General features: G+C 36.5%; 1 protein-coding gene across 2 annotated transcripts in view; it reads left to right on the forward strand.

The window, feature by feature from the left end:
• MDH1B (malate dehydrogenase 1B) overlaps positions 1-3,240 on the forward strand; it is a 31,582-nt gene extending 28,342 nt beyond the window's left edge. The window contains exons 10-11 of one of the 2 annotated variants that reach the window (XM_027873817.1): positions 711-773; positions 3,025-3,240. In XM_027873817.1, the coding sequence (XP_027729618.1) occupies positions 711-773; positions 3,025-3,053 (92 nt within the window). In that variant the 3' untranslated portion in view covers positions 3,054-3,240. Of the gene's footprint in view, positions 1-710; positions 774-3,024 lie in introns of those variants that run through there. The other variant, XR_003570145.1, reaches the window with a different exon arrangement.
• The last annotated feature ends 9,910 nt before the right edge of the window (positions 3,241-13,150 follow it).

Raw genomic sequence — 13,150 nt, forward strand, 5'->3', positions numbered from 1 at the left:
AGAGAGAGAGAGAGAGAGAGAGAGAGAGAGAGAGAGAGAGAGAGAGAAGGAGAGAGAAAAGGAGAGAGAAAGAAGAGAGAATTGTCTAGTTTTTCAGTTATCTTTTGACAAAGGTAACCTTTGTTCATCTAAGGAGAAAGGAATACTGGATTTGAGCTAATCAGTTTTGAAATTGATTTCATGTAAATGAAAATATTTCTGTATATTATAACTAATGCATGCTTACATGATTAGCTCCTTACCCCTTAAAATGATATATCACAAATTGTTTGAATGGCCCTCAGTTTTCTCATTTATGAAATAAGGAGGTTGGGTTGGATGGTCTCCAAGGGTCCTCCAGCTCTGAATCTAGGATCTTTCATTCCACTCTACCTACTTCCTTTCCTGAGACTCCCTGAATCACAAGTTTGAGCACTGAGGGAGTGAATCCCAATGGTTGCTGTTAAGGATGTTTTTCCAGCTCTTGTGAATCCTGCTATTGCTCAGGGGCAGGAGACAAGGCTAAAATCCCTGGCTTAGGAGGCTGTGACACTTAGACCAATACTGTTTCAGAATGATCTAGATTTTAGAGCATCTGTGATTCCTAAAAGGCCGTAGAACACAAAAAGAAGGGGAGAAAATCATAGGGAATGAGGGTGTGTTCAAACAATGATTAACTGTAAGTGTTGAGTTTATTCTTTTCATCGCATTTTATTTTTTTTTTGCCTTAGAATTTCTCAACACAGGTTCTGTAGAAGTCTCAGAAGCTCAGAGTAGCCAAGATCCCTTAGAAGGTAGGTGATAGACATAATTAAAGCTGATATTGTATTTGTGCAGTAACGGAGATGGCCTGTTGGCGTCTCTGTTAATTTCTGCTTGGAAAAGTGGCCCAATGGAACCGAGTTGTCAGGAACGAAATTCTGCCCCTTGGTACTGGGGTCGTTCCCAGAAAATCTGTCAGGTCTACTTGTTCGCTCCTCACAGGAAATAGGACGTAAATGTTATGGACCTGGCCAATGGGGGAGGGGGGAAGAGGGAGGGAGGTGCCATTGACCCTGAGACCAGCTTCACAGTAATATAATCTAACAGCAGTGAGAAGCCAAATTAGAATTAATAAATAAGAAAAGGAACCCATTATTACTTACAGAGAAGCCAAGATTCCAAGCACATATTCTGAAGTTTTTGTATGTAATAAATTTCAGTAAGTATAAAATTACACTCAAGAAATTTCGTTGTATAAGAAATCATGGATTATTCTGTGGTCATATCCAGAGCCTCACATCTAGTCTGTGATCATTTCAGATGGTCTTTAGGAGTTTTCATTTCCATTGCCATCCAGATCCTGAACAGTGCTAACCAGGAACCAGAAAGACTTTATCTGTCATGAATTATTAATTAACTCGTAGGAAAAAAAAACACATCAATTGTGAACCATACAATAAAGGCACTAAAAAGATTTAAAAGCCACAAATGAATTAGAAAGTTAGTGCTGTATAGCAATGCTAATGCAAAAATTTTTTGGATTTGGATGCAAAGATCCATTGTATCAGAATATGACTTAATCAATAAGCATTTATTAAGCATCATAGTATATATCAGACAATGTCTTAGGAACTGCAGATACAAAGACAAAAATAAGACAGTTCCTGCCCTCAAGGAGTTAACATTTGAAGGGAATGTCATGCTTATAAGTATATACAAAATAAATACAAGGCACTACCATTATGGGTGAAGCTAGGTAGTATAGTGGATAGAGTGCTAGTCCTAGAGTCAGGAAGACTTGAGTTCAAATCCAGCCTCAGACACACAACCCTTACTAGCTGTGTGACCCTGGGCAAGTCACTTAACCCTGTTTGCCCCAGTTTCCTCATCTGTAAAATGAGCTGGAGAAGGAAATGGCAAACCACTATAGTAGCTTTGCCAAGAAAACCCCAAAATGGGGTCATGAAGAGTCAGACATGACTAAAAATGACTAAACAATAACAATATTATGATACCATGTGCATTAAAGTTTCTTTTTTTAAATAGATTAAAGTGTTCCCATCACAGGCCAGGTTCATTTTTGTTTTTTTGTTTTTACTTTTTGATGAGGCAATTGGGGTTAAATGACTTGCCCGGGTTCACACAGCTAGTAAGTGTTATGTGTCTGAGGCTGGATTTGAACTCAGGTCCTCCTGAATCCAGGGCTGGTGCTCTATACACTGTGCCACCTAGCTGCCCTCATAGGCCAGTTTTTAAAAATGTTTTTCTTGGGGTTGATGAAATCAATCAGTAGGCTGAGGCAAAGCCCTAAGCTTTAAATTCCTTAATCTAGTTCTGGACCAGCCAAACAACACCCTACATGCCAGCAGGCATTTAAATAACTGACTGTCCAGGGAACTCATCATCCCATACTTCCCAGGTTTCCCTTCCTCCTTGGTTCTTGCAGTGTAACCTCTGTGTCAAAACTTTGGGTCAAGGCATAGAACTGATCACTTTGGGATTAGGATTGGTGCTGTGGATCGAAAGAGGTGGCAGGGCAGATCCAGAACAGAGAATGAAGGTAACTATAAAACTGAAAATGGGAACCAGTCTAGAGTGGGATCCACATCATAACCTGAAAATTGTTGGTGTTCTAGAAGGTTTTGGCTTGGTTTTACAGTAGTACTGTATGTCTTACATACTGATGTAACAAAGTGGAGAAATGTTGGATTTGGAGACCGGAGACACCAGAGTTTGAATCCTACCCTTGACATTTACAAGCTCTATGACATTGGGCAAGTTCTTTAACCTCTCTAAGCCTTAGTTTTCCTCTCTGTAAAATGGAAAAAAGTACTACCTGCCATGCCTACCTCCCTGGGTTGTTGGGAAGATAAAATGAGATAATATATGTGAAATTATTGGCAAATCTTAAAATGCTTTATAAATGTCACTTATTGTTATTGATAGAGTGTCAGCTAACAAACTGGAGCCCATGAAACAGAAAGTTAAGCCAGAGCAGAGGCAGCCAAGCAAGTACTTAAACTGCTTACAAGTACTTAAATTGCCTCATTCTTTTCCCCTCAGGAACTGAAAATGAATCCCCAGATAACTAAAAGAAGAATGCAGGCCAAGAATTACATCGTTTGGAAGCAAGATATGATGTAACAGGGGGTTACAGATGTCTACACTTGGAAAAAATACTGAGATGAAAGATTAAATGAGTTTCAGAATATAACAATAGGTAACTTCATGAGTGGCAACATTAATGAATTGTCAAAAGGAACCTATTTTCCATCTATACTAGCCTACTCTTTCATTATTTCATTCGTAAGTAGTGTAATATTAATTTTCAAATTAATTACATGTATATTTTGAAACAAAAATATAATAAATTGTGTAATATAGTTGAGACTGTTGCCTAGACTTTCATTAACTAAGAGCTATAGAATGTGCAAATCAAGATTCATATAAAATTTGAAGGAACCCTAATAATTCTTTTTAAAGTGTCAATTAAGAACCTCCCCATACCCACTCATTGATCATTTTAAATCTTTTACTGTCTTTCCCTTTTGAATATTTTGTAAACGAGTGTTAGGGTATACGCGTCCTTCTGAAAGTCTTAATAAAAGGAGACAATCTCAGAGATTTATGTTACTTCATAGATGTAATGAAATATAGCATTTCTGAAACACAAACAAATCTAGTTACTTCCTTTTTGCAGCAAGCATTCTTAATATTTTTGCAAACAAATAATTATGTCTATTTTCTAGTATTATTGCTGACAATGCATTCCTCAAATGGTGTAGAATGACAGAAACTCTGCTGGAAAAACTGAAGAACAAGCCCATTTCCAACCACAAACCTCCTTCACTTACATTCTCCTTGATACTGTCCTCAGCGTCTGAAAGATATTGAACAATATTAGAAGGGAATTTTTCATTTTAGAGTCTATAAATAAAAATCATTACTTAGGATGTTGCCACTCAAAAGCGCCTTAGCAAAAGATAGGAAATTAGCTCTCCCACTCCTAGTCATGTCCACTCTTTCTTATTTTAATTAGCCTGTGTTGTCTCAGGGAAACAATTAGGAAACCTGAATTTTTAGTATGGTATAAAGAAATGACCCAGCTGGTTCCAGGATTCAAACCCACGTCAGAAGACATGAATCCTGGAACCAGCTGGCTCATTTGAAGCAAGTCACACTGCTCAGGGAATCAGTTTCCTCATCTGTGAAATTAGAGAATTAGAATAGACAAGTTTGATGAGGAGTTGATTGGGGGTGGAGGTGGGGGTGGGGCACCAGACCTGCCATTTAATTGGCAAATGAGGAAACTCCCTTTATCAATGCATATTGGCAGCTGCTTTGCTATGTAGAGTCTTAGAGACCTTCCTGGGGACACTTACAGGTTAAGTGACTTGTCCAGGGTCACACAGCAAGTGCGTAGCCAAAGTTTGGACTTGTGTCCTGATCTTCTTGACCCAACACTACCTCTGGGTAATATTCAGCCCAGCATTCTGTGATCTTAATCTTATCTAGACAAGTAACTAGAAATATAAACTTTTCAACAGTGAACATCTCTCTGTAAATAATTTTTATATCCAGATAATGACATGAAGAATATTTGTGCATATTATTTACATGCTACACATAGGTACAGAGATATTAGGTCAGAATGCTTCTCAGAGTAAGATACTACGTGAATAAAGAGATTACTTTACGTTTTTCAGTTTGTATAAATCCTATCCTGAAAGGCAATATGAAATGGTGAATAGAGAACTTAAGATTTTGGTTCAAGTCTCTGGACAAACTACTCAACCTAACTGCCCCCAGGAAACTCTGTTGCTGAGTAGTTGATGCTGCAGCTAATGTTAATAATAGCATTTGTGTAACACCTACTCAGGGCCAGGCACTGTGCCAAGCACTTCACAAATATCCTCATTTGATTCTCACAACAACCTTGTGAGCTAGGTGCCATCATTATCCCCATTTTAAAGTTGAGAAAATGGAGGCAAACAGAGGGTAAATGATTTACCCAAGGTCACACAGTAAGTAGCTGCAACTGGAGTCTTCTTGACTCCAGGCCCAGCACTCTATCCAATATACAATGTGGCTGCCTCTGATCAACACTGGTGGAGGGAGCTTCCTTACTGGTTAGAGTCAATTAATCAAAAAAGAGACAAATTAATAAATCAATAAATGTGAATAAATGAATGAGTACTTAGATGAAGACAGATTGATAGGAAAATAAATTTAAAGTAGATTGTACATGTAGGATCCATTGGCATAATAGTCAAATTCCCTCTCTAAACTATAGTAATCAAAAAATAAAAACAAAATTCATCTGGAAAAAAAGTCAAGAGTATCAAGGGAATTAATAAAAAATAAAGAAGGTAGCCTAGCAGTACCAGGTCTCCAATTGTATTACAAGGTGGTAATCATCAAAACCGTTTGGTATTGGCTAAGAAATAAGAGTGGTGGATCAGTGGAATAGATTACTTATACAACACACAGTAGTAAATGACCATAGTAATCTAGTGTTTAATAAAGGCAAAAATCCAAGCTTTTGGGACAGGAACTCACAAAAAATGCTGGGAAAATTGGAAAGCAATTTGACAGGACAATATTTCACACAGTATACCAAGATAATGTCAAAAAGAGTAAGTAATTTATACATAAAGGGTGATACTATTGGCAAATTAGGGGAACATGCAATAATTTCCCTATCAGATCTATGGATTAGGGAAGAATTTATGACCAAACAAGAGGGGGAGAGATGTAAAAAAGAGATACAGGATGTAAAATGGATCATCTTGATTACATTAAAAAGGTTTTGCACAAACAAAATCAATGCAGCCAAGATTCAAAGGAAAGTAGAAAACTGGAGGTGGGGGATGAATTTTTACAGCAAGTCTCTCTGAGAAAGGCCTCATTTTTCAAATATACAGAGAACCAAGTCAACTTCATAGGAATACAAGTCATTCCCCAGTTGATAAATGGTCAAAGGATACAAACAGACAGTTTTCAGACAAAAAAAAAAAATCAAAGCTAGCTATAGTCACATGAAAAAAATGCTCTAAATCACCATTGATTAGACTCAAGTAAGGGTGGGGAACCTGTGGCCTCAAGGCCACATATAGACCTTAGGTCCTTGGGTGTGGTCTTTTGACTGAGTCCAAATTCTACAGAACAAATCCTTTTATTAATGGGATTTGTTCTGTGAAGTTTGGATTCAGTCAAAGGGCCACACTTGAGGACCTAGAGGGCCACATGTGGCCTTAAGGTCACAGGTTCCCTATCCCTGGAGAGAAATGCAAATTAAAACAACTCTGAGATGCTACCTCACACCTATCAAACTGGCTAACATGACAGAAAAGAAAAATGACAAATGTTGGAGGGACTGTGGAAAAATTAGGACACTACTGCATTGTTGATGGATTTGTGAACTGATCTAACCATTCTGGAGAACAATTTGGAACTATGCCCAAAGGGCTGTAAAATTATGCATACCCTTCGACTGCTGGAACTGCATTCCAAAGAGATTTTTTAAAAAAGGAAAAGGACCTACATGTACAAAAATATTGATAGCAGTTCTTTTTGTTGTGGCAAAGAATTGGAAATTGAGGGGACGCCCATCAATTGGGGAATGACTGAACAAGTTATGGTATATGATTGTGATGGAATACTATTGTAATATAAGAAATGATCAGCAAGATACTTTTAGAAAAACCTGGAAAGACTTACATGACCTGATGCAAAGTGAAGTGAGCAGAACCAATAGAGCATTGTACACATTAACAGCCATATTATACAATGATCAACTGTGAATGACAGCTATTTTCAGCAATACAATGATCCAAGACAGTTTTGAAGGACTTGTGATGAAAAATGCTATGCACCTCCAGAGAAAGAACTGATGGAATCTGAATGCAGATCAAAGTGTATTGTTTTTTCCTTTATGTATTTTTTTGTCTGTGTTTTCTTTCACAACATGACTAATATGGAAATACGTTTTGCATGACTGCATATGTATAACCTATATCAGATTGCTTGCCTTCTCATTGAGGGGCAAAGGGAAGGAGGGAGAGAACTTGGAACTCAATTTTTTTTAAAATTAATTTATTTTGATTTATCAACCATTACTTCCATGGGAACTCAAATTTTTTTAAATGAACATTAAAAATAGTTTTTACATGTAACTTGAAAAAATTGGAAAAAAATAAAATACAATCATCAGGAAAATAAATAAGAAGTTAGGGACAGTGGAAGGCGTACTGTATTCTACTTCTGACATTGACTCTAACTAGTTGGGTGACTGTTGGCAAGTTCATTTACCCTTCTGGGTTTCAGTTCCCTCATCTGTCAAATTAGGCAGTTTAACTAGATGGTCTCTGAGCTCCTGCCTCACTCTAATACTCATTGATTCTAAATGAAAAAAAGAATCATGTCATTTCAAAATGTTATATTCCAAATTAGAATTTTTATGAAGAAAATATAAATTTGTCAGGCTGAGTGTGAAAGATGAATGAGCTATCTACTCAGGGGCAGTAAAATCATGAAAACATACTTTCGCTGTGTTTCCTTGAAGCCTTTCTAGGCTTTCCTTCCAGGGAACACTGAATCTGGGTTCTAATCACATACCCAATCAGTACCCAAGTAGCATTTTTTTTTACCATGAACACCCAAATTGCTATGATTAGAGTTAACCTAACCATAAATTAGTTTAGAAGTGAGTAGAAGGCAGGAAACAACAGCATGATGCCCAATTATTTCCCCACTTGCAGATCTTGAAATGTAATTCCATGGCTTGAAATCTTGGGGTCATCTTTGACTGCTGCTTTTTATGCATATATCCCCTATATCATATCAGTTACTATGTCTCACTTTTCCGCTACTAGCCTTATCTTTTCATTCCCAGTGACATTGCTCTCACTTAAGCTTGATCCCTTAAATTGTTTTCCAACAGACTAGCTTATTCTTTGTGTTCAGTCCTTTCATTTGACAACTTCAGGAAATTATATCAGCAGAAATTATAACTCCCTCCCCCCAGCCTTTTTTTTCTTTTTAACTAATGTTGTTAAAAGACTGAATTCACTAGCAATATAGAATAATAGATTTGAAGCTAGAAAGGACCTCAAATAACTTGTAGGCTAGCTCCTTTATTTTGCATGAGGAAACAGAGGCCTAGAGAGGTTAAATTACTTGTTCAGAGACCTCCCAGAGTCCCAGTTTCAAAGTATTCCCAAAGATGTGTAAAATTCATTTTTTTCGAGAGTCTTCTCGAAAGTGAGTTCAGATATACTAGAACATAAAAGTCTGAATATACTCTTTACTCTGACCCAATATCACTCAAACTGACATAGCTTTTATGAGGAAAAATACATAATACATAAATAAATGTTTTTTACATTTTTGTTTATAATGCAAAAAATAATTTACACCGAAATAAGGAAAAGGGAAAGTTTTTCACATTTTAGTTTCGAAAACAACAATATCAAGCTGTTTCTATCTATCTGTCTATCTATCTATCTATCTATCTATCTATCTATCTATACACACATACATACATAAATATTACACATTATATGGCCTCTGTGGTAAGATCAATATCCTATTCCCTCCCCTTATGCAAGTTAAGTTAGTTTTTCCTTAAAAAGTTTCGAGACTTTCCTTGACACTTGGTTGGCTCAGGAGACTAAAGGCTCAGACTGCTGACGTCACCTCCTCATCATCTGAGTACAGAGCAGGCCCAAGGAACTCTGAAGGTGGCTCTGATCCTTGGCTCCTTGGCAAAAGATCATCCCTCAGTTGGATCAAATTAAGGTATCCTCGATGACTATCTTTGATGAATATCCTCCTGCTATGGCAAAGTAAATTTTTTTTTTTGTCTAACTATTAAATGACCAACAACTGTCTCATTTCGTTCCATTTTCCAACCTAAGTTTACAAGGGGACTGGCCTAAGTCAGGCCCAGCCCAGACAGTGCAGCCTCTGAGATCCTTTCCAGTTCTAAATCTCTGATACTATGGGTGTGGGTGTTTTTTTTTTTCTTTTTTTTAAAAGGGGAATGATGATAATTGTGATCACTTTCAAAAAATACATCTTTCATCATCAGTAATCTACAAGTGGACAAAGTTAAGTACATAGATATCTTTAGTTATGAAAATAATCTCAAGACCATATTATCTAGTAATTAGATATCCTGTACACTCTGCTCTCACTACCTATGATAGAACATACCTGTACTTTGTCTTCTCAGCTTTAATAAGGAACAATAATGCTGACTACTAGTTATCAGGGATCTGAAGAAGATATGGATTAATAATGAAGTACTTTCAAACCCTTTTATTAGCAGGATCTGAAGTTTAAAAATTCTTTAAAATAAGGGAGAAATCTGGTCACCCTTACACATTGTCATCATTGCAAAACATTTTAATGAAAAAAATTTCTTTTTAATTATTCTGAACTAATGGAAAATAGCAAATGGTCAAATTAGATTACAAAGTAGTCCACAGAAATGTGCTATATGTTTTTCACAAGTAAATACTGTCATTTTGGAGGCTTATTTAATTTTTGCTGCATTTTACCAAATATATAATCATATTATTATGAAAACACTAATATATGATTATTCTATGTCAAATGAAATATAATTATTAGACCAGATTCTTTTGTTAGGTCTCTGCCACCTTTCTTTTTTTCTAGTCCCAATGGTCACCCAACAGTCACAACAATTTCTACAGTCTCTAAGACAGCTAGGGAAGGTGCTTTATTTACCTTGCACATACAAACAAAGAGGGAAATGGTTCTTTAAATGGAGATCAAGAAGTGGTCTTTAATCATTCAAGATCTTTATTACTAATGAATGTACTTTTCAGAGTCCTTAAACAGAGCAGCTTCCACCTGACCTATTTTGCATGCAGTTGCTGGGCAGTCAGAACAAAGAACTAACTGAGCAGGAAAGTGCCGCAATGGAATTCTATTACAATTATCATCAATTCAGCTTTTTCCTGCTATAAACTCCTGGATTATTTCCAACCAGACATGTGACTTTTTCTGGGAAACCTAGAAAGGTAATAATCTTAAATATGAATGGAATAGAGCATATCTACAACCATGTAATTGAAGTGTTGAAGGATGGTATACTTCTCCCACTGACTCAGAGATTTGGGAGAAAGCATATGATGCATCCCTATAGTTAAATGGAATATGTGCTCAATGTCACTTATTAAAGAGACAAGAAAATTGTGAGAAGTCACATAAAAATTACTTGGAAATTCATTTACAAATTTTCTATGTTGTTTTTGTTGTTCAATAATTCAGTTGTGCTTGACTCTTTATGACCTCAGGGATCATAATGTTCATAGGGTTTTCTTGGCAAACATAGTGGAGAGGTTTGCCATTTGTTGGCAAACCCTGTAATTAATCAAAATCCTCATGCTGGTTTCCCAGTCACCTTTGAGCAACTTACTTAAAGGTGAATATACCTTAGATATTTCCTTTGTAAAATGATGCTTGCTTGTACTTATACAGTGGGAAGCAAAATGAAACAATATGTTTAGAAAAGTACTGTTGGAAGATTTACTATCATATTATTTTGTGATATACCTAAAACAGATTCGAGGCATTGGGAGGTTGGGCTTTCATTGTGTTTGGAAATGAATAGACTTCTTTTTTATACAGTAGCTAGGGTCAATATGAACTGGAGGAAAGAGCACTAGAGTTGGAGTCAAAAGATGCTGCCTCTTACTTTTCTTTTTTTTTTTGGTGAGGCAATCACAGTTAAGTGACTTGCCCAGGGTCACACAGCTAGTACGTGTAAAGTGTCTGAGGTCAAATTTGAACTCAGGTCATCCTGACTCCAAGGCCAGAGCTCTCTCCACTGCACCACTGCCCCTGCCTTTTACTTTTAAGATCCTAGAGACCTGGTGCACTTCAGTTCACTGACTCTTGGTTTCCACAACTGTTTAAATGAGGGGGCTGGATTAAATGATCTATAAGGTTCTTTCTATTTCTAATTTCTACTTCTATTTCATTTGATCCTATGACCTGGGTGCTTCATGTCTTAAAATGAAAGTGCATTGAAATAGGAAAAATAAAATGCAAAAGGAAGCTTTTAATGTGGTAGTCAATAATAGACTATTTATTTTTTAAACTTTTAATAAGTTTTAATTGATGTCTTTTGGGGTTTTTTTTACATCACTATAGTTTCCCTCAGTATCTGTCCCTTTTCCTCTCACAGAGAGCTATCCTATACAACAAAAAGCATGTTTAAAGACAAGAAGAATGAAAACAAAAATAAGAGGAAAAATGAGCCTAACTAATCAATGTATGGAACAAGTCTGAAAATATGTACAACACAAAACATTTGTGGAATCCCCACCTCTTCAAATGGGTGGAGTGCGGGTGTCTTCTCATATCTCTTCTTTCAAGCCTTGCTTGTTCTTTATAATCTTAAACCATTTTTTATTCATTTGTGTGTGTGTATCTATATGTCTATATCTATATCTACATATATATACACACGAGGTTGTTTTTTCCACTTACATTCTTGTAGGCATGTACATTCTACTTTGCTCTGCAACACCATGTAAAACTTTGCTCCTCCGCATTCATCATTTATCATTTCTTACAGCACAGTCTTACAGCCTATTACATTTGTCTACCGCAATTGGTTAGTCATTGTCCCAGTTGATGAGCATCTATGTTGTTTTCAATTCTTTGCTATCACAAAAAGTTCTGCTATAAATATTTTGGTATGTATGGGGACTTTTTTTTTATTGATGGCCTCCTTGAGGATATGAGCCTACTAATGGAATCTCTGGGTCAAAAGGTATAAATACTTTAGATGACCGCTTTTTAAAAATTGGAATATTATCATAAATTTGGGAATGGACATTCAAATTACACTGGTGTTCAGATTATTAGAGGTGAAATGTGGGGAAATTTTGCATAAAATCAATATGGCATTTTGTAATTTTCAACTATATTTTGTTGAAAATTTAAGGATTTGTATGGTTTAAATTTTGTCCTTCAAGTTTTTGGCAAAGGGCCTTTTTTCTTATGTAAGGATCCAGTGTGCTTTTAAAATGATGATGGTTTAAAACTTTGGAAGTATTCCTAGGGTCAATATTACAAGGTCTGCCTTTGGCTTTTGGGTGTTATTTTTCTACTTCATAGAAACAGGAACAGATGAAAGAAAGAAGGATGACATCCTTTACTACCTCCTCTCACTATCCCTTTATATGCTGTGGTCACAGGTTTTTTTGCATTGCTCTACAGGTAAAATGAATTGCCTTTCAGCTGCCTCTCTGGCCCAATGTTGCTTATTTCTTTATTAAAAGTTTCTAAAATGGACCTTGATAAACAAGGTGAGTGCTACTATCAGGTTTTAGACATTTTCTCCTGAGTGCATTTTGCTGACACACAGAAGTAAAGACTCAGACTTTTCAGACCTCTGGGTTGCCTCAGAGGAGACAAATTCGTGTCTTTTGAAGCTCTTTGGATGAGGAGGAAGATATGAAGGAACTGAGTAACATTTCCTCTCTCCTCTTGTGTTTTAAACACATCAATACATAATGCATTGGATAATATTCGCTCTTCTGTCCCAAAGATACCAATATAACTTAATATTAGACTCAATAGTAATAATTTTTAAATTACTATATTCATGTGCATATAAGCAGCTTAAGAGACAGCATAGTATAGTGGATAAATAGTTGACCTTGGAGTCTGAAAGACCTAGGTTCAAGTCCCATCTCTGACACATACTGACTGAGTGACCCTGGATAAGTCATTTAATCTTTCAGAGTTCTAGGCAACTAGAACTAGAGTATAAGTTGCATATAAGAAGGTGCTGACCTGCATTAGTGGAGGGAATTTCCTCATACCAGAATTCCCTACACCAATGAAATAACAAGTCCGATCCCTATATGCAACTATTCTTTCCCCCCTCTACTTAAACAACTTAACATTTAAGTAAAGGCTCCAATGTTTCATAATGATGTAGTATGACTTGGTGTTTTGAGGAAATTACCTTGGGCCCTTTAGGGTTCCAACAGCAGAACATAAGTTCAGGCAGGTAGCCAACCAGGTTGGCAAGCCTTCAAGTACAGCTAATACAGATAGATTGTGTCTGCTGTCCAAGGATCCACCTCTCCATGGAAGATCATTATCAGTAGGCTAGCATGAGCTGATTGATTTTTTGACCATA

The sequence above is a fragment of the Vombatus ursinus genome, unplaced genomic scaffold, assembly GCF_900497805.2.
Source record: "Vombatus ursinus unplaced genomic scaffold, bare-nosed wombat genome assembly UNPS02014802.1, whole genome shotgun sequence".
NCBI lineage: Eukaryota > Metazoa > Chordata > Mammalia > Diprotodontia > Vombatidae > Vombatus > Vombatus ursinus.